This window comes from Prionailurus viverrinus, chromosome A3, assembly GCF_022837055.1.
Source record: "Prionailurus viverrinus isolate Anna chromosome A3, UM_Priviv_1.0, whole genome shotgun sequence".
In the NCBI taxonomy this organism is placed as follows: Eukaryota; Metazoa; Chordata; class Mammalia; order Carnivora; family Felidae; genus Prionailurus; species Prionailurus viverrinus.
In genome coordinates this window covers 108,269,209-108,290,964 of record NC_062563.1, presented here as the reverse complement: position 1 = coordinate 108,290,964, position 21,756 = coordinate 108,269,209, and the positions used below count along the sequence as shown (strand labels likewise).

Sequence of the window (21,756 nt, the reverse complement as noted above, 5' to 3'; positions counted from 1 at the left end):
CCAGCGTATGTGCAAGTTGATGGTTGCTTGAGTGAAAATATCTTAGTTAAATTACAGCTAGTGGAAGATCTACATGGTTGTAGATGATTAGGTTTTTGTGGCAGAACTGGGTAGGAGTCTCATTCATGCTTTCCTATTGTGCCAAAACATATTTCTAGAAAATGTCAAGTGATGTATGGGAGCCTGCCTGCTCAGTGCTATGTTTCCAGGGAAAATATAAAATCTCATTCTTTTAATCCCTCAGGATTTGACCTAGATGAGCATAATTTTTTTTCAAGAGCTGTTTTCAACACCCTCCAAATAACAGAGGGTAATTGGAAAAGTCAGAAAGGTGCTCTAATCGATCCTAAAGACTGTATCAAAAATGCTTGCTAAATGAAGGGAAGAAAAGTGAATTTCTTTCTTTTAAAGATCTACTCCTGTTTTTAGAAGGATATATATGATTAACATTCTAGGCAGCTTTCAAACAACTTTGAATTTGCATCTTTAGCAAAAAAAAGAAAAGAATCAGGAAAACATTTCTTTCTGTATCTCTCTCCCTGTTCTCATTTATAAAAATTTTTAAAAATCTTTATTTTTGAGAGAGAGAGCGTGAGCAGGGGAGAGGCAGAGAGAGAGGGAGACACAAAATCTGAAGCAGGCTCCAGGCTCTGAGCTGTCAGCACAGAGCCCAACGTGGGGCTTGAACCCACAAGCTGTGAGATCATGACCTGAGCCGAAGTCGGACGCTTAAGCGACTGAGCCCCCCAGGCGCCCCCTCCCTTTTCTCATTTATAAAAGATTCTGATAAGAATGAACACTAACCTGACACGGGCTTTTAGGGTAATCTTAGACATCCAAAAACATAGTTCAAGTTATCTGACATACATTGTGTGTTTTTGTATTTATATATATCTCTCTGTACTCTAGGGAGAGATGGGACAGAGGAGATTTAATGCTGAAATTGTGTCTGATTCATATCGAATTAATCTTCAAACCACCATTTCAAATGTTTTTTTACACTGGTTGAAATGGCAACTTTTGGTAGGAAAAAAAGATTGAAAACAACTCTTTCATTTGCATGAAAAGGCCAGTGTTTCAGAAGCCTTTCAACTACTGATAGGTCTGTTTGAGCTTTATTGTTTATTTGGGTTAGACTCCAGCTCAATAGCCCATCTGATGATTATTTAAAATATTAAAATTCTGAAATGTTAACATCAAAATGAAATCAGCCTTTTATAAATTAAATTGTCAAATTCTGAAATGTAGAAACTTCCTGCCCTCCCCCCCGCCAAAAAAAAGAGGGAAATTATTGAAGGCATTTTTATGAGACACCTGTATAGATCCAGTGTATTCCATAAAATAACTCGATAATATGGAAAAGGCTGCCCAAAGCATACTTTTTGGGGGTTGCCAAAGCCAGAAGTTATGTATGCCCAGCTTTGATTTCCATATAAAAACAATACAAGCTGAAATTGTCCTGTTTTGGGAAACTGGAAATTTATCTTCCTTAAAGTTAATGACTTTCAAATATTTTAGACAAGAATAGTGATGAAATCTTACCTCACACATTTTATTCGTGCTAAATTCTCTCATTTTTAAGTACGTTCTGTCAACAACTAATTAACTTTCACCTAAAACATTATTTTATCCATATTACTTATTGAACATTAGAATGTAAAATCTCGAGATTTCTTCTTTGGAGCATTTTTCCAAGTTTAATGGTAAATATAAGAAGGTAGAGAAATGTACCTATAGAGAAAATTAAACTATTTTTCTCAGAACTAGCTATCTGGGTCATATAACTTTTATCTTAAATATTTATACAGTTGATTTTTTAAGTCAAATATTTTGAAAAGTGGTTATATATTTGGTTATTAGAATTGTTCCTTCCACTTGGAAAGAATGGAAACTTCATATTAGAAGATAGGTCAAAACAAATAGTATCACATTTTTAAGAAAGCTCTCCCTAGAGAATTTATCTCTTGTCCTACCATGTGGCTTCAAGAAGGGTCTGACAAAAAGTTCTGTAAATTAAGTGGGTTATTTCAACTTGGGAATATAGGGGAGAGGTCTTTGGAAATCTCTGGGCCAGATCCTTCTTGGTGGGTAAACAGCTTCCAGTACAGAGGGCTGCCTAAGAATTCCAGTACATTAATTCCCCTGTCACCCCCAGTACACTCCTGGATTTGGCTAGGTAGATCTGTCTTTGCAGCCAACAAATAAGGAGAGCTGGGCTGTGCATTAACTGTCAAAATCGACTCAGTAACACTGAAGTTAGCTAATTTCTTTTTTGGTGTGTTTGGTTATTGTGAAATTTTACTATCCTTTACATGCCAGGAATATAATACCCACAGAGAAACTTTTTTACCCACTCAAATTTTTGGGGAGGCATGAAAGCTTATACGTTAGGGTTTTCTAGGTTTACATGCTTCACTTTTGTAGAAACTTTCACAAGAGTTGAGTGTGTGTGTGTGTGTGTGTGTGTGTTGGGGGTGAGCTCCTTAATTCTCATCCATACCTACATATTTTGATAGAATAAAAAGCTAGGTAGAAGACACTGAAGAATGAAAAATTCAGAAGGGAAATAAAATCAATAATACTGTTGCAGTATATAGCTGTAGGGTATAATCTGTCCCAAATATTTATAGAGATACCTATTGTAATGATTGTTTTCGAAGTAGAATGCCATTATATTGGTTTCTTCCTATGGTAAATTCACTTTCAGAAAAACATGCCCAGAGGACTTTATCATGAGCCTCTCCCTATTGCTGAGAGGTAATAGTGAGCAGTACTAAGGATGATGAAATATGATGGGAATAGCCTTGGAAGAAATACAAAGGTTTGGAATTAGGGAAAAGAAAGACTAAGATTGCATATTTCCAAGGGAACACCTCTCTGGATCTTTGATAAAGGTTAGGACAGCCTGATTCTAAAGCATGTGAGCAGACCAAGGAGCTGTGAAGACCTGCACTGATTACAGATAAGGTGATTCTGGGCAAGCAAGTCTTCCTGTAAAGATAGGAGTCGTGGTTTTAACTACAAAGTCATATTGCCTTTTGAAGTTGTGAAGGAATGTTCTTTCCTACAAATCAAAATAATAATATATACAATGACTGTTGATTTAAATGTCCCTTAGGAGACTAAATCAGAGGAAACTTGGCAAAATTGAAAATTGGTAGAGCCTCTGAGGAAATCTTTTGGGACATCTTGGCAGGCAGGGAAAAAGTCACAGAAAGCTACTCTACTCACCAGTTCTTGTGGGCTGGAAAGCTTAAGTGCTCTCTCTCTTGGGAGACCCAATGTTCAGTGGTTGTTCCTTCTATAGGTAAGACATCTCTGCCTTGGGAGATGATTAACCATGGCCTGATTAAGCTCCAAAAATGAAATATCTAACTGTTGGAATTGTTTCCCCTTCCTTTGTCATCCTTGTAGGTGGAATACCATTTGACCACACAACACTTTAAATGTGCTGGGTGGAAGACCATGAACATGGCTAGAAGTGATAGGAACATAATATTGAAAAGAAGAGTAGAAGTGCCGTCCATTAACAAAAATCTGTAGGTAGATCTGAAGGAGAGCTAATCCATGCACTCATAACCGCGTCTTTTTAAGAAAAATATGATTGTGTAAAGCTCTTCTGCCTAGTGCACTCACTTGTTTATCCATTAAAATGCTCAATTTTGCCCATAGCTAGAATGCTTTCAAGGGATTACTGTAACAAAAGCTGTGAATGCCAGGTGTAGGTCTGGATGAGATCTAAGGTGGTGGTGCATTGTCAATCACGAAATGGCCATTATATAGTTATGAAACTAGATGCAAAACTTGCTCTGAATGCAACTGCCCAAGATCAGAGACAGAAAAGCAGAATCAAAAGAGACACTCAACATCATGAGCCAGGAAATGCTTTTTAGAAGAAGTCTTAAAGGGGCTGATTTATATTCTTGAGGAGGTAATGTTTTGACAGTGTTTGAGAATGGAGGGCTTCATCATCTACCGGAGGAAATTTTTTTCTAATTGCTTCCACAAAGTTCTCAGATATGCGTAGAACAGACCAGTCAGATTGACAGATCAGTATCAGGGATCCTGGGTTCTGGAATCAACAATGAATTTCCCTGTGTGGAAAAGGCAATGTGCTTCTATTAACTGAGACCACTGGGGGAAAGATGCTGTGTTAGGGATTCTCATTGCAAATGAGATCCACCTATCAGAATGCCTGCAAGGTGGTTTAAAAGAGCAAATTTTATAATTTTTTCTTTGAAAAGCAAGAAGAAAAAGTGTGTGTGTGCTATATAGAAAGCAAAGCTCTCTGAAATCTTTACTGGTGGTAGGCTTGAATCATTATGTTTGAAAGAATTAAAATTATCTTCTAAGAGGTTGAGAAGCATTGAGCCAAGGCATTTCCTTGAAGGGTAAACAGTCAAGACTACTCTGGTCATTGAATTACTCTTTGTTATTTAAAGAAATAAATATCGGCTGCTCATTTTGTGTTAAACCAAAGATTGGTAACTGGGAGACATTAATTGCTGATCCAAGAAAATACTTAAATTATACCTTATTTCCTTCACATGTGAAAGTGTGCCACATTATATACAGACATAATGAGGAATTCTAAAGCAAAGTTGAAAGACTATCAGATGAATATCATTTACATGAACACAGTGGATTCTATTGTAAGAACCAAATCCACTGATAATTTATGTGGGCTTGCAAATAAGTACAAACTAGAGGTCACGTTTTCCCCCCTGTAAATGCTTATTTCTGGTGTCACCTCTTCCTATATTATTGATTGTATGACACATAAAGTCACTAGCATGTAATTAGTCAGAAATTAATGCAAGGAAGTTCTATTAGGGATCAAGAGGAATATAATGTATCGATACCAGAAGACTATCGCTTGGACCAGTTTTATCAGAACTGATTTATTAGCTACAATATTCTAACAAGTGGTTGGATGTGTAACTGTTTATGGGTTAATGTTCTTGGATGCAGAAAGGCAGATAAAGGGCACTAAAAGATGTAAAAAAATTAGTGAAATGGAGAAACATCCAACATTTATCTCCGTACCATCAGATAGATACATATTCTGACACTGTGCTCTCTTGGGACATTAAAAAGGAAATACTATATGACCAAAGGGTTGACATTTGCAAGAGTCTGAATACTGGGTATCTATTGTCTGTCTTTTGGATGAGGATACCAATTGCACAATAATACCTTTTTGGTTTTTATTTCTTCAAAACATGAAAACAAAAATGAAGTAGATGACAATGAGAGAAAACATTCCATACAGAATATGCTGTATCACTAGTGATTAAGTCAGAAACAATTAGAAACTTTATTTGTGCCAATAACGTGTACCATTTATAAGGAACAGCACAATTAGTGCACTTCCCCCCTAAAGCTGTGCACAATACACACAAAATAAAATGAAATAATTTTACACAACTACAATTATTAACAACCCTGAACAATCAGAATCATATTTTCCCTATAACATGAAACTTTAAAAAGCAAACAAACCAAAAAGCTTTGAAATTAAAATTCAGTGGCAAGAATTTCTGAAAGTCCTCTGTGAAAATCTGCGGGATTATTGACGTTCCAAATATGGCTAAAATTGAGTGCAAAAATCTAATATTTAAACAACTCATGTCCTTTGACTATATTTACTTGGTGTTTCTAGGCTAGCTTTCCATTTACTAAATCTTAAAAAAAATGGGTTAGAATGTGCCCCCAAAAGAGGCCACCAGTTTTGGACCACGGCCTGCTGGGGTGAGTCTCCTGGAGATATGAGGAACAGTAGAGGTGTGGGGCATAGAAAAGTACTGTTGTCCAACAAAGATAAAAACTGGGATTAATTGGACCCGTTCAGTCCTCTGGATCACCAACATGATTGCCTTTCTTGGCTTACAATGGGGAGATGTACAGATCTGCAAGATTGGCCAAGGATACATAGGATGCTTCCCCTAACCTGTGCTTTATCTCTTAAGTTAAAATATTAGATATTTGGACAATTGTATTTGTACAGTTTCAGTGTGTTTATGTTAAGAGTTTTATAATTGTTTTTTCCCTGCAAGATAAAACTGTTTTCATATGGCTGTGATAAACTTTTACCCACCAAGAGAGCAATCACATTAGCTGTGAGCCCACTGAGGTCAGGGATCTGGGCTGTCTTGTTCATGGTTTAGTCCCCGAGAGTAGCACAGTACCTGGTATATTGAGTAGTAACCAGCATTTAATTATTCATTCAGTCACTGGATGTTTATGAAATGATGAGTGATCATGATTAATGAGTGGAAGAAGAGAAAGTAACTCTGAACAGCTTTTATCTCTTAAGTATCTTTGAATCGATACAGAGGGCCAGTGGTGTCTCTGGCCTGGGATGCTCTATAGAGAAGTCTCTGAGACAGGACCAAAGTCATTGCATTTTGCCTCCTTACTAGACTCACTACTTTGGAATGTTGGGTTTATCCATGCTCTTTGGTATTCTGAAATAGAAAGAGCCATTCCTTTTCCAGGGTTAAAAACCTCCCAGTGCAATCCTCCTGGGAGGCACTAATCTCATTAAATTGCTTCCTCCTTAGTCACAAGTACAGAAGATGCACTTTTAAAGGCCCATTCGTCTCCCTGGCTTCATTCCTACTCAGGAACTGCAGGTACAATCAGAGGAGTCTGGATGTTGAAAGTAACAGGGCTCAAAATAGCCTTTTACATAAAAAAAAAAAAAAATGAACAAACCACTATCTACCATCTGTCCCAGACAGAGAAGAAGTGAAATAAATACTTTGGGGGCAGGGCAGGGGTGGGTGTCAGGGAGGTGGAGGCTCTCAAAGCCTGGGCACATCAAATCTGGCCACTGCTCTACACCTTTCTCCTTCGCCCTCCTGAATCAAGAGGTGATTCTTTAGAGGCCTCTGGTGTATTCCACGTGGCTAATTTTCCATGAAGATAGTTGGTAGTTTGCCTGCTGTCCTCTCAGTAGCTTTAACTTCCCAACGAACCGTTATTGCTTCTTAGAAACGAATGTGCAAGTCCATGAACAATAAGCCATTTTCTCCTTTTATCCCTAGTAAAATCAAACTCACAACACAAACGTTACAACTCAGGTGAAAAGGAGACTCACTTATATCTTCAATGTCCAGTCAACGTTGCTGAATGGGAGAACAGTATACGCTATACTCTACTATATACAGATACGCTTATTTTGTTTTTCATCCATGCACTGTGTAACAGGTATCACGACAACATTCCCCAACAGGCACACGAAGAAGGAGCAAATGCTCAGTCATGACTGGAACAGGATTGTGCAAGCCATGGATACTTTCAAAAATAAAGCTGACAAATGATCCCAGGCAACAGCGAACATGGGACTGGGACACACATGATGCAAATGGAAAACGATGATGTGCTTTTTTGAATGGGGTTATTCCTGTTTGCCTGAGAGATGGTGGGCAGGAGGAGGAGGATTGGGATGGGGGACCTGGGGGTTAGCCAGGCTGGAAAATCAGAATAAGGGCCTTGCTAATCATAGTCCAGACCTGAAGAGATAAATGATTTTGCACGTTCTTGGGAATCTAGGCACGTTATTCCTGTACCTGTTAAGACTGTCAGGCATCATATCTTGAAATGTCAGACTGTATCTAGAGCCATCACTTCTCCTGGCTCCATTCAAGCGCCCATGCTTCTTCTTGGAGGCAGCTTTATCTCTGCTCATGTCCCAGAGAGAAGCACGAAATTTAGTGATCGAGCGAAGACCTGCCTCTTCTTCAGCGCCCATGTCCTTTCTGAATCCCAAATAATTTGTCAAGTGTTTGGAAGAGAGGGCAATTGTAACGATTTAAATTTTTACCAAAAACCCATTTGCACTTAGATTGGTCATCACCTCCCGCAAGGGAAACAGAAACTTTGACCCTCCCAACAAAATAAAAGTCAAACGTCAGCCACCTCCCAGCCCCCACCAAAAACAAGCGGAAACAGAAAACAAATCAAAGACTTAATGATTTATGAACCTGGAGAAAACACAGTCCTTCTAGGCTGAGCTGCAAAGATGCCCCTGCCTCCGTGCCTCGTTCAAAGTGGCGATGCCCCCTGGGAATAAGAGGTGATGGTTTCTCACTTCCGCCCTAGTACAGAGTATGCTCTTGAAGCTGGGTTCCATCAGCAGGTAAGTGAACATGACAAATGTCAGTTTCCTCTGTTCATTATACATAATATTTTATGTATATATTTATATACGTATATATATATAAATTTACTATATCTGATTGTTCCTTTAGAAGCCTTTTATGTGGCAGTAGGCCTCCAGGGAGGAGAAGAAAATGTACAAGAGCCATAGGAGCACGAAGAGGCAGGATGTGAGGAGCTTGGCAGTCCGGGGCCCACCCAGCTCACCTCCGATCTCCGGCCTTCGCCGATACAGCAGCACCCCCACATTGATGAAAGCAAAAATGGTGAAGAGAGTGACAGAGAAAGCTAGCGTGCCAGGGGACACTTTGAACTGTTCCCCGTTGGCTGCGTGGTAGATGGCAGCGATGGACCAGGCCACGCCGATTCCCAGGAAGACGTTCACCGCGTTGCTGCCAGTGACGTTACCTATGGATGCATCTGCGTACTGGTCCTGGGTGGCGGCCACTTTGCTTGCAAACGTATCTGTGGAGGAAGAAAAAAAAAGGCAGTGACACTCAATATTTTAGGTCCGTGGAGTACTGGAAGCTTCCGCAATGTACTCTAGGGTCAAATCCCCTGACGGAAACCTCGTGACCAGGAGGAGGTTTTCCTCTTCTCTGGAGTTCCCCTCCTGTGGTCAGAACAATGGGATCTAGACATCAGAAGTTAAATGTTTGGTGTGGGCTGTGTTACCAGATGATCTTGGGTCAATTTCTTTGCCCACAGGTAGCATAGTTCTTTGTGAAACTGAGCTTGCAGGGCAGCATTTTTCAGAGTGATCATGACCCGTCTACATTAGAATCACGTGGGGTCCTCAAGCGTGAATGGTACAAGGTTCCATCCAGCTGGGCTGCATCAGAATCACCGGGGCCCAGGAATCTGCTTTAACAACATCCCAAGAGATTATAGGTCACTAAAGCTTGTGAATGGCTATTGGAGGGAATTGCTAAAAGGTTCTGTATCGACAGCTCTAGGTTACAGATGAGGAAGCTAAGGTGTCAGGAGATCTTTCCAAAGATTCAAGAGCAAATCCTCAGTGGAACTGAAGCTAATTGAACCATAATAATAGCTGGCATTGGCCTGGAGCCTTAGGAATAGGAAAGCCGACTCACCTACATTACTGCACTGATTGTGACAATTCTATGAGGGGGCACACTTTATAGGTGAGGACACAGGGCTTCTGGACAATAAGTGATGGGTGCAACATCACGCAACAAGGGAGAAGCCATCTCGGGGCTTGCGCTGGGACCTCCCACCGTCACTGCAAGTACTCGTTCACTGCAGGCAGCATCGTACCTTTCACTATGCCATGCGTACTAGTGGCCATTCTCAAAGCTTTGTTCGCTAGTAATCCCGAGTGCATCATCTTCTGAAGATAGGAAAATCGTGCTCCATACAAGGAGTAGGACAAGTGACTGATATTCGCGCTGAGTAGAGCATAGGGCATGTTTGTGCCATCAAATCCTGTCGTCACAACTGAATGTGTGACCCCAGGTGGATTAATTTCTCAAGCCTCAATTTTCCAATCTGTGAAATGGGGATAGTGACACCCACCTCAGGGTGCTGTTGAAATGCTATAGGTAAAATGCTTATCTATCTTGGTAGAAAGTAAGAGTAGCTCTTTTTGTTCTTTTGCAAAGACCATGTGGGGTAAAGCTGGCTGATCAGTTTACTAAAAGTTGAGGCAGGATCCGAAATTGCTCCTTTCTTTAAGCACATAAACAGAACTTGCAGGATACTCGGTTTCTTTTCTGTTCAGCTCCTTTGTTAGTATCGAAGTCCTCTCAGTTACCTTGGCAGAATACCTTGCACAGTAGGCTTATAGAAGACGTGAATAACTGTGAGATTGAACTCCTATTTGCAAGAGGCAGTAACGGCAGGTGTGATATTACCGTAAGGTGCTGCGTCATCTGCTCTGGTCCTCCGGAGGTTCCTGGGATGCTCTGGGCAGGCATGGACTTGTGGGATACCTGGATCACTTTCTCCCCTCTTTTGCTACCCTGTTGTCACCATCCTCCTCCTGTAGATCTCCAAGGGGGATGATACATCAAGCATGCAAGCTTCTATCAACCTGTAGATTTTTGTGCTTTACTCTGGGTGAGTTGGTTATTTAGGTTGCTCAGAGGATAGTTCCCCAGCAGCATCCCTTTCTTTTTTGAAAGGAAGTCAACATGGAGGGCCCATCTCATTAATCTTGACCTTTCTGGTAGAAAGCAGGTTTTACTTAGTTTTATAATTAGACAAACGCTGCCTGCTGTGTACCAGGCACTATCCTAAATGTTACACGCAGATTCTCATTCAACCTTCTTAGCCTTAAAGATTTTATGGTTTGGGAACACCTCTTGGACATGTCAGTAGAACAAGGATTTTTAAACCAAATTGTTATAACTTCAGAGCCCATTCTCCATACACCCTGCACTGTCCCTCCCAGAAAGGCTAAAGTTTTCCCTTCCTCATTTCAGATGGCCCTGTCCCTTCCCCTCAGAAACTCTGAAACTGGTTATCCCAGAATGCTCTTTCCTGTCTCAGAGCAAAGGCTGCAGGGGGGGTAGGCAGTTTGCTCAGCCACCCGCCTGTATTTGAGCCGCTTTGTGTATTCAGATCACACACTGCAGCCCCATCAGGACTATCATGGAGACTGGCGAGTGAAAGCCAAGCGAGGAAGATCTTAATGGTCTCTTGCACTTCATCATTAAGAGTTATTAGGAGCTGCAGCCTCCACAAAATGAAGTCGTTTTGCTTTTCTCTTTCAAGGACAGCTGAGCAGGGAAAGTGAAGGCAAAGAGTGGAAGGCAAGGGAAAGTAGCTCATGGCTCAGCTGCTTCGGAGGAACACTTGAGATGTTCTGTGCTGACATGGCTGTTGGCACCAGCTGGTGGTGAACAGATGGCTGTGTTAGGCTGGGCCCAACGAGGTAGGGGATGATCCCTCCCCGTGCTGCAGGGGCAGGCGACCTGGCACTCACACCTGCTGACCTCCCCTGGCCTGTGGCACATGGCACACAGGACTTCCTGGGTGCCCCATCTCCACTCCAACCCTACGCTTTTCTGGAGGCTTCTGCCACTGTGCCAGAAGGGGATGAGGTGTAAAATCAAAGATTCCCGGGGCCCAGGGACCCTGAACACCCAGACCAGTCCTTTTGCCTGAAAGACGTCCCTGGGTCTGCAGGGATGTCTCCCTCCCTTGTTTTTCAATAGCCTGTTGTGAATACTGAATTGGAGTTCTTGTAACAACAGGTTCCTGTTTTTTCAAATGCCTTTCTCTGGATTCCCTACAAGATGAGTAGTGGAAGTAATTAGCTGATCAAAACAGTGAAACCTGTTTGGGGCCTATTTGAGGTTTTATTTACCTGGGTTATACATCAGGCCTTTTATCTGTTTTAATTCAAAAGCTATGTAAAAATTACAGAGACACATGCAAACCCAGACCAGTAACCTTACCTCCAGCAGAGACGACTCTGTTTTCCAAATAAAGTGTGATGGGATCTCCCCAAATTGCATTCTGTCACTGCTCTGCTGCTTAGTGCAAAGAGCAACGCATCACCATACGTTAGACTGCCAAGCCTTACCCTGGACACTAAGCTCATACCCTGCTTATGGCTGAGCAAGGCAAAGCCACTCAAATGCCATTCCCCAAAGTAAAATCCAAGAAATAACTACCGCTGTGGTCTCAGAGGGGTTGTAATCATATTCAGAACTTGGCCCATTTAACAAACACATGAATCAGGTTTCCCATGTGATTGGCACAAACTAAGACATGTTGATAATTACATATATGTGTCTTCCTACCTATACAGCTTAGGTCAGATTTCTAGTAGGAATTGTTGCTTTTAACTTCACCTTGAATTCTGAGGCATTTTGGATTAGTCCTACAGTCTTAGACTTTTGGTTCTGCCTCCTGGTACCTATGACTGTAAATCAACAGGGAAGATTCAGTCGGGAGACAGTGTGGCTGGAACTAAACCATACATCACAGAGTCAGGACATCACTGTTCTCTGCAGACCTATCCTGACTCTGTATAACCTTGGCCAAGTCATCTGGTCAATGTGCACAATAGGTCGGCACATTCTCCTTTCCTCCAGGAATTGTTACCTGAATCTTGCAAACTTTACAGCGACATACAGACCAAGCCTTAAATGTCTCTTCCGTAAAAACGGATACTTATTATATTCCTGTAGGTCACACACAAGGTTTATTATCTAGAGCAAGGGTTTCATCCCAGACGATTTATTCTTGACTTTTAGCCTATTTGGGGGGCCAGCTGTTCAACCCTCAAGCACTTTGTGCCTCAGGAACTGAACCGATGGTGATTTTAATTGGAATCCAGCCTGCTTGTCAAGGCATGGTTACTTCCCCAGCACCTGTGAATTACAATATAAGAGACTGACCAGGGGGTACAGAGCTTCATGATACAGTAGTGAGAGAAGCTCATTAAGGAGACAATGGTAGGTCTTATGTGCGTTGTTGGATAAGACACTTCACTTTTTTTTTTAGTTCTAGTTTCTTCATCTAAAATAAAAATTTAGGGGCGCCTGGGTGGCGCAGTCGGTTAAGCGTCCGACTTCAGCCAGGTCACGATCTCGCGGTCCGTGAGTTCGAGCCCCGCGTCGGGCTCTGGGCTGATGGCTCAGAGCCTGGAGCCTGTTTCCGATTCTGTGACTCCCTCTCTCTCTGCCCCTCCCCCGTTCATGCTCTGTCTCTCTCTGTCCCAAAAATAAATAAATGTTGAAAAAAAAAAAAATTAAAATAAAAAAAAAAAAATAAAATAAAAATTTAGAAGATCTCTAAGACTATCCCTAAGTTTACTGTTTGGGTGGTGTGCAGAATACATCAAAATACTAAATTCATATGTATGATTTTGCTGTGTTTTTCTTTTTTGTAGGAGTTTGTACATGAGCACCCATCTTCATTAGAACCGATTAATCTCATTTTAAAGAATGACCTAAATGAAACATTCAAAGATCCTAGGAAGAAAGGTCTCTAGACCCAAAGATATTGCCATTGATCAAATTGTGGCAATATTTATGAAACTAAACCACACCGCCCGGAGTCATTTGCCTTTTCAAAATAGATAAACGTTGGCAAAATTATTTACTTGAAACCCCTCTGACCAGCCAGCCATTTATATGCGTGACCCATGGTATATAAATGGTGGCAGTGACGACCTTTGCAAACTTGGTGCGTTATGTCAAGTTTGCATACCACTGGCATGGGAAATACTGGGAGAGCCTGGTTCAAAGATCTGGGGCTCCACCCTCAACCCACTTAATCAGGCTGTCTTAGGAAAGGACACGTTTTAACAAGGGCCTCACATTATTCTTCTTTATACCAAGGTTTGAGAACCATGGCTCTGAGCCAGGGAAATGGCTGTTGCTCCAAACACCCATTGTTTGGGGGGCCTTGCTGAGAGGGATAGATGTTTCAGTTTGGGGGAAGCAGCTACTTTCTCTTGGAAACTGATGCGCTCCGGTCTAGTGGTGGTTTGACTCAAACACACACTTGGGTGGGTTTAATGGAGGGGCCGGGGCTGCCCCTCCAGTTCTAATGCCCTCCAACTCTTGAGTTATGCTATGTTCTTATTATTTTTAAACCTTGTTCCAGCATGGATGCTATGAAAGACCAAAGGAGGAAGGAAATTTACTTAAATTCGTAGAATTCTGGCTCCACCATTCGCCAGGTAAGAAGCTTACCTACTTCAGAGGGTTTTGAAAGAAACCCTGTTAACCTGAGCAGCACGAAGATTAGGGCCTGAGACCTAATGAGTGTTCAGCATTATTGGCTATTTTTATAACCCAGTAGCACCAGATCCTAAGAGAATAAGTGGTGGGGAATTCTGACTCAATGTGATAATTCTAAACTTTCAGGGAGTTATAACATCCTTTAAAGACTGCCTAACTTTATGATCATGTGCATTTAAAAATGCGATAAAGCATAAAATTATTCTCAAAAATCAAAGCGATTCTTTATTTTGAAAATTCCATATAGCCTGAGTCATGGAATGGCATTGGAGCTCTTCTAGTTTTAAGGCCCTAATCTCACTAGTGACTGAAAGGCAAGCAGGCAGGCATCTATTCTCCTCTAGGAGCTTTTTGTCTTGCTTTTTTAGAATTCAAATGAAAATCATTTACATGAGAATTCTGTCACTGAGGACTTTGAACAAGATTTTGTCTTTAGTTGTGACATTTACCCAAGTAAATACGAAAACCACACTGCCTCACACACGCACTCCATTGGTTCATCTCAAAAGAATCCTTATTTGACTTTCAGGTGAAGTGCAAGAGGTCAAGGAATTACTGATGTTGACGGATTAATGACCAGTTAGGAGTTGTAAAAACAGAAAAAGGGAAGAACACTTCAATGAGATTTCTGCCCATAAAAGCTCCCTGAAAGAGTGTAAAAAAGAAATGGAGATGGTGACGTGACTTATTTTTAGAAGGGAACAGAGGTAAGTAAGCTCCAGAGGATTCGTGTTGGCACATCGGAACACCTGCTTCTACTCATTTTTATCCCCAACTGCAAATCAGAACCACCAGGGCAACATTTGAAAAATACTAGCTTCCTAGCCCCACCCAAGCTTCTGTTTAATTTGTCTGGAGCACCAGTATTTTTTAAAGCTCCCCCAACCAGACTGAGATCCACTAACCACTCAGAGCCTTTGTTTCTTCATCCATGTGAGGACAATGGCACCTCCTGGATAGCGTATGGAATAGCCCTGACGCACAGATCGTCGAAAACCAGCCTTGTTTTGTTACCAAATAACTATTTTCATTTTGATATCTTTGCAAGGGTACCTCCAGGACATTCTTTTCCTGTTTTGTATTTGAAATCCTGGGAGATTTGAAATTCAAAGAGATTAATTCTAATTAAAAGGGAAAAGTAATGGGGGTTTATTTTTCTGAGGAACACAAAGTGGAGGAGAGAATGAACACAAACCAACAGTGCTATTTGATCTGCCTTCCAAAATTTGATCCGTGCTCTCAAAAGAACATGATAATACTCCACTCTTAAACACACCCATAATGGGATGATCGTTCAGTATGATGTCCATGAAGATTCAAGAGAGGATCCAAGGTTCCCCTTCCTCGTTTAAACGTCTAGCTTCATGAGGTTTGCTGAAATTTTCTCAAATCCCTGGTTCTAAATCTTTGAGGTCAACAACAACTTTTGAGCCTCTCAAAGAACTCTAAAGGTTTGTCTGAGATGGGGCTAATTCAATTCAATTCATTCTGTTCAATTCTATTCACTCCTCCCCATGCCCACTCTTGACCTTGAAAAAAGCCCCAAACCAACTAGCTGGGTGTGGAGCAACGAAGTGGTATTCTGACCTGGTTGTCTCCTGAGACTTGCATTAACATGGTCTTGGAGTGGACCAGATTATGTATGTTAAGTGGGTTTGGTACTTTCACTTTGGGGGTCCTGCTTGTCTATTTCCCCACATAAAAAGGTTCATGCAGATTATTGTGGTGGAAGTTGCAACGTGTGCCTGATAAAATAAGGGGTGCAGGGTTGACTGACTTGAGAGAAGTCTCCTGTCTCTGTTCAAGTGGTAAACAGGCAGCTTGATGATGACCATAGTATTCCACAGTTCCCACTGGGTTCATGTGAATCATTGGTTCTGGTTGGCATTGAGAGCCTTAGTAAGCAGAGGTCACTGTCCATAGTTCATTTGGTCACCTGATTCCATGTTACTCTGTGGTTAACCACTGTTGTTACTGAAGGATGCCAGTGCTGATTACTGTGGACTGCATAATGTCTCTAGTTATAGTAGGAAGGAGCCTAAGCTATGGAGTAAGACCTGGTCCTGGTCCCATTTACCATGTACTGGGTGTGTGGCCTTGGGATAACCTCTCTTTAAGACTCTGATATCTGTAAAATAGCGAAAATAAAAGTCCCTATTTATATAGCCATAAAGATGATCAAAAGAAGCACTACAAAATGGCTCAGGATGGTGTCTGGAAGTTAGTAGGTGCACAGCAAATATTTCCCATTTCAGAATTCTTTGTTCTGGTGATAACAAAGGGAATGTTAATGATATTAACCACTTTTTATTATGGTTTCCTTCAGCTAGGTGATTTAAGGTTAATAAACCTATAGGATTTAGGGAGAATGTGTTTCTGTCTGTGATGTCCACAAATGATAGTGGTGATAAGGGCAGCGATAGTTAACATTTACGAGGCTCCTCGGCGAGGCTCTATATATGGCTTCCCATCGGGGCACCTGGGTGGCTCAGTCGGTTGAGTGTCTGACTTCAGCTCATAGTTCGTGGGTCTGGACCCCACATCGGGCTCTGTGCTGACAGCTCAGAGCCTGGAGCCTACTTCGGATTCTGTGTCTGTCTGTCTCTCTCTCTCAAAAATAAATAAACATTAAAACGATTATATATGGCTTCCCATGTAATCTACAAGACAATCGTATGAAGTAGGAACTTTTATTATCTTCATTTGATAGATGAGAAAATTGAATCTCTGAGTATAAGAAAGTTGGCTAAAGTTATATAGCCAATAAGAGGTGAAACTAGTATTCACAAACTAATGTGCTCCTAGCCAGAATTCATGTTCTTAACCACAAGTGCACTGTGTATTGACTGACTTTATGCATAGGAGCGTGGGGTGTTGACAAGGACTAAATAACATACCTGAAATTTGAAATTGGGCAAAGCGTTCCAAGAAAATATCCAGAAACCTTATAATGTTCACCTCTGACTATAACTACACAATACTAAAACAGCTTATCAGTTGAAAGAAAAGGATTAAAATGGTTGTACAGAGAAACATCAGCCTGACTACTTTAGAAAAATATTTGTACGGGTCAGAAACAGATTAAGAAGGGGCTATTTCCATGGATGACCCTTCATACCTTTAGAACAATATTAGAGATCACTGACAAAGTAATTTTTTCAATTCCTAAGTTCCTGGCTTCTCTTGCTATTACATTATAGTACATAAAAACAGGCTTGAAGGAACCTACTTTAAAAATAACATCAAGGTTCTGGTATTTTCAATTTTGAGCCAGAATTTTATTACTTTTATAATGAACCTTTATTAATACCAAGTCCATGAGGGTAAAACATTGTTGAGATTTAGATCAGCAGCATTTTGCTAATTTTGAAAAGGCAAAAAAAGGGCAGGTTTGGGGCTACAGCAAGTAGCTGTCACTTTCCCAAGCCATTTTGTTATTAGATACAAGTGGAACTCCTTGCCTCCAACACAGTCCAGGGTTGCCTTGCGTGAAACAGTCAGTGTCTTCCACCTTGCTGTTCCTTCCTTCCCCATAATCTCCCTCTGTCCCTCAACCCTCCTTGCCTTTGAAGCCTGGTTGGTTCTTCTATGCTTTGTTCTATTTCTGGAACATCTGTCTCCTGTCCTAATCTTCTCAAGTCCTGCTTTAGAGATGGTAAAGCCATAGGTGCCCCAAGCCTTGCTAGAACTACAGGTAGCTGAGTGGGACCCGACAGAAAGACTGTACTATAACTTGGAGAAAACAGAAACGCTCACTGCCACTTCCAGATAGCCCTAGTAGGTTACAAGAGAACTTCCCTTTCAGCTGGGCTATACTGGTAAAACTCAAAGTCTACAGATCTAGGTAACACGCTGAAGACCCCCAACATGTGCCCGTGTCCTGTGGATGGTTACCCAGTTATTTATTCCTCATAAACCTTCTTTTTTTGAGAGGGGTTGCTTTGTGCATTATGAGTTCAGGAAAGCGTGTACACTACTAAAAGTGGGCAAATAGAGTCATCTCAATAAACAGTAAAGGTCACTTTCAGTGATCAGGGCTATGGTAGTGGGATCCTAAGGGGGAAGGCATCATAATACTGCACACACAGCAGGTGCATCTCAGCAGGCGTCAGGGTGAGGAGGGGGGGGGTGAGAGTAATGAAGAGATTTCCTGGCCATCAGGGGTTTCCTGGCCTGGAATTTAGAGTTAGGAAGATGCTCAGGACAGACCATAAAGTGGAACAAGAATCTTGAAAAACAACTTCATCTACTATAAAACTTTTCTGAGGACGAGCTGTGAAGGGGAGAGATCTATGGGTCCTTGTTTCCTTCGAACCATTCTTGTCAGGCAATGATGGACTATATGACAAGGCCAGAATCCTCTCTAAATTCTGTATCTGTGTTATGGTAACATATTGTATTTACTAATAGTATATTCCATTGACTTCAACCCACAAAATTACTTCGCATGTTCATTTGTTAAGAGCTCTGTGCCCTTAACATTTCTGAGAAGGGATATAATACCCAAGCCTTCCATCGTTTGTACCTGGGCTCTTACTAGAGTTGTAATTTGGAATGCGGAGACTAGAAAGTAAGGTGTAGATCTCCATCCAGGGTGCTAAGGATACGTGATGAGGCTGAGCTCTAATGTCATATTTTGTTCTTGTCTCTTTCCCAGGCACCTAGCACTGCTCTTGGTAGATAATTTTTAAATGACTTTTGACAAAAATTTCTTATTTTTACATCTGAGAGCTTTCAGAGCTCTTCCATAGATGTTCTACTATTTGTTCTTTCTGACAATTCAGTGGGTGGGTGCATGGATGGGTGGGTGCCATGTTGGTTTTTTTTTTTTTTTTTTTTTTTTTTTTTTTTTTTTTCAGAGGAGGAAGCTGAAGCCCCCTAGGAGGCAGAAGGAATGTGAATGCAGGGGTGGGCTTAGAATCCACATTTTGTGATTTCTGGTGCCCGGGTTCTCATGCTGGAGGCTTGTTTCCAGGATCTCTCATCAGATTCCATTCTTGCCAGATATTATCCCACGCTCTGAACCTGATGACACATCTAGATTGCCTAACTTCCAGGGCTGCTGTGGATATCAAAGAGATAATTTATACAGATGTACTTTTAAAACAATGAAGCTATGCAAATGTGGTTACTGTTGAAACACTTTTTGTGTTAAGTGCAAATGCCCTGCCCTCATGAAATCATCATTCACCACTGATGCCTTAATGTGGATCATTTGTTGGATATTCCAAAGTAATAACTAACACGGAACATTTAGATTGGGAGGGGAAGAAGTATTGGGAAGAAAAACCCAGGGAAGTTGGGTACTATCCCCTAAGAATAGATGTTGGTAGGGGTAATAAGAGAGTCACAGCTGTCAGAGAGGAAAGTAAACCACCGAAAACCTCAAAAGGGTTATGTAAAGGAATAGGTCAAGAAAAAGTAATGCCTTTTCATAATTTCTAAGGTTAGAACTGCTGGGATAAGTTTGCAGGGGGATAACCAGAGGTTTGAGTGAGTAGGTAATTTTCCAATGATTGGTGTATAAGGAGTCATACTACCCTATTAAAATACCCCTCCGTGTGTATAGTGTATACATGCTCTTGAGTCCAGGATTCCATAATCCTGTTTTATTTTCTTCTCAAGAATGTTCATCTCATTGCTATCTGAAACTTTATCCTATTTTTGTTAAGTATCTGTTTTCTTCCCCTGGGGTATGCACTTTGTGGGATTAAACATCTGTCTCGTTTATCCCTCTGTATCTACTATGTCGAATGGGGTATACTACTTAGTGGGTACTTAATATTTGTAGAACACATGAATCAACGCACATGCAAAATGGCTCTGAATCCTATGCCTTGCTACTGTATCATACTGCTTCCTTTGATCTGATGTTTAAAAAATGGTTTTAAACTTAACGTCTAATGACTCGTGTAGAGGGAAGATGTCTGGAATATTTGATGATCGAGAATGCCACATTGTCTTACACTCAGTTTGTGCTTCCTGGCATCATCTGTCAGAACACAGTTTTTTATTTTGAATATTACTTCTCACTTCTATTCCTCTGTAGACTGAGCTCAGGTATAGAAGTTGTAGAAGAAAGGGCTTAATCCATACTCTCAGGAAAACAAGACTTGGTCCTGAAGTTATCAATGTCAGGTTCTTCTAGGTGGTTTGACCCTTGTCTCCCTACATGTGGAACTCTGGAAGCACAGACGGAAACAGACAAAAGGACGAGCAGCACCTGGGAGCATTTCTGGTGTGGTCTCACGCTGGATGTTGACCCCTTTCTGAGCACCCTGACCAGTTGTCTTCTAATTGGACAAGTGGGTTAGTTTAGGGCTTTTGCTTTGCCATTTTTCAGCTGTCTGAAGCATCATCATACAAAGAATCCTTCCGAGAAGGACATTTTCGTGATCTTTTTGCACATTTGTGGTTAGTTGTTGTTTCACAACTCTAACTCAGGAATGACAAGGTATAATTTGTCCTCTGCTGGCTCCATTTGTGGACCCCAGTGGGGATCATTTCAGTTTGGAACCACAGCAAGTCTTGCTTGTTGTCTCAACCCATGAGTTTTTAGGGCGATAACCTAATAATAGCTTACAATTTATGGAGGACCCTGTCAAAAAGCCTCCTGGGCTCCAGAACAGGAGGGAGAGAGGGGAAAGGAAACAAACACGACACAGCATTTCCTGATTGTAAATAATAGAACCAAAGTGGCTATTTTCTCCTTAGCACGAAACATAGGATTTATATGTGCTGAGTTAAACAAAGGTTATCTAATATGGCCACCAATAGATTTGGCATTTCTGGGTCATGCGCCAGAAAAGGTGGCTGAAGAATGTGAGGCATTTTATGGATTTAAATCCTTTTTGTGGAATGAAGCAGAGTATAAACTGGTAATATATAGCTTAAGTTTCAGTCCTGGGCAAAGGCAGGATGTGAGGTCTGTGCGCTGAGGAGCATTGATGGCATTCCAGCTGGCTTTGTACTTAAATGCCAAGCACCATGATTTCACGTCTGTGATATGCACTATCCCCAACAGGTATTAAAATGCTTTTACAGTCACATGTAAGATTTGCTTTTTAAATTGAATTACCATTTTATTTGCCTTCTCTTCTAAAAATAGCAATGAGCCTTAAAGTCATTTTGTTTCTCATGCGGTGCCCATGACATGGCAATTAGGTTCTGCTTTTTTTTGTAGCTCACTTTTTTTTTTCTTTTGAATTCAGTGATGATATTCTGTGTGCAGGAGACAATGTTCACAGCCTGTGTTCTAGGCCCTGGTCTCTACTCTCTTCCTAATGGTTTTCATGGATTTGTATTGATCCAGGGGCCAATGACCAGTGTCTACAGGGTGACAGCTAGGGCTGGGGATAATAGTAAGAAGCTGAACTCATGAGAGTTGCCTCATTTTCAATGTGTTATGATTACCTGACTGAATTGGCCACAGATATTTAGCCTCTATAGATCATTAAACGGGGGTTTTACCCCAAGATTCACAGTGCTAATTCTAAATACCATTGTGTGATATTTTCCCCCAGCGATTTCAAATATATGAGCCAAGGCTACTGTTGTGGGGGAGGGTAGTGGGATTGTTTTAAAGGGTGCACATATCTCTATATTCACAAAGCAATAAAGACCAAAAATATCTCATATTTGTAGTTTGCAAATGACTATAGAGATGTTATGGTGAATAAAACAAAAATTATCTTAAAATTTTACAGAATCTGAGGTAAATCCCTACATTTATGTATTACTAAAGTATAGTTACCATCATGTGGAGGATCCATGACATTTTTACATTCAAATTGGCCCTTGAGAAATGCTGAAAGAAGCCGAATCTGTGGGGTCTTCAAAGTTACATTAGTGGCTCCCTGGGGCAGGAGGCAAA

At 41.1% G+C, this 21,756-nt stretch overlaps 1 protein-coding gene across 3 annotated transcripts in view; it reads right to left on the bottom strand.

The window, feature by feature from the left end:
- Positions 1-4,945: 4,945 nt before the first annotated feature.
- SLC8A1 (solute carrier family 8 member A1) overlaps positions 4,946-21,756 on the bottom strand; it is a 327,815-nt gene continuing 311,004 nt past the window's right edge. The window contains exon 9 of one of the 3 annotated variants that reach the window (XM_047853023.1): positions 4,946-8,628. In XM_047853023.1, coding sequence (XP_047708979.1) covers positions 8,252-8,628 — 377 coding nt within the window. In that variant the 3' untranslated portion in view covers positions 4,946-8,251. Of the gene's footprint in view, positions 8,629-9,992; positions 10,174-21,756 lie in introns of those variants that run through there. The other 2 variants (XM_047853024.1, XM_047853025.1) reach the window with 2 other exon arrangements.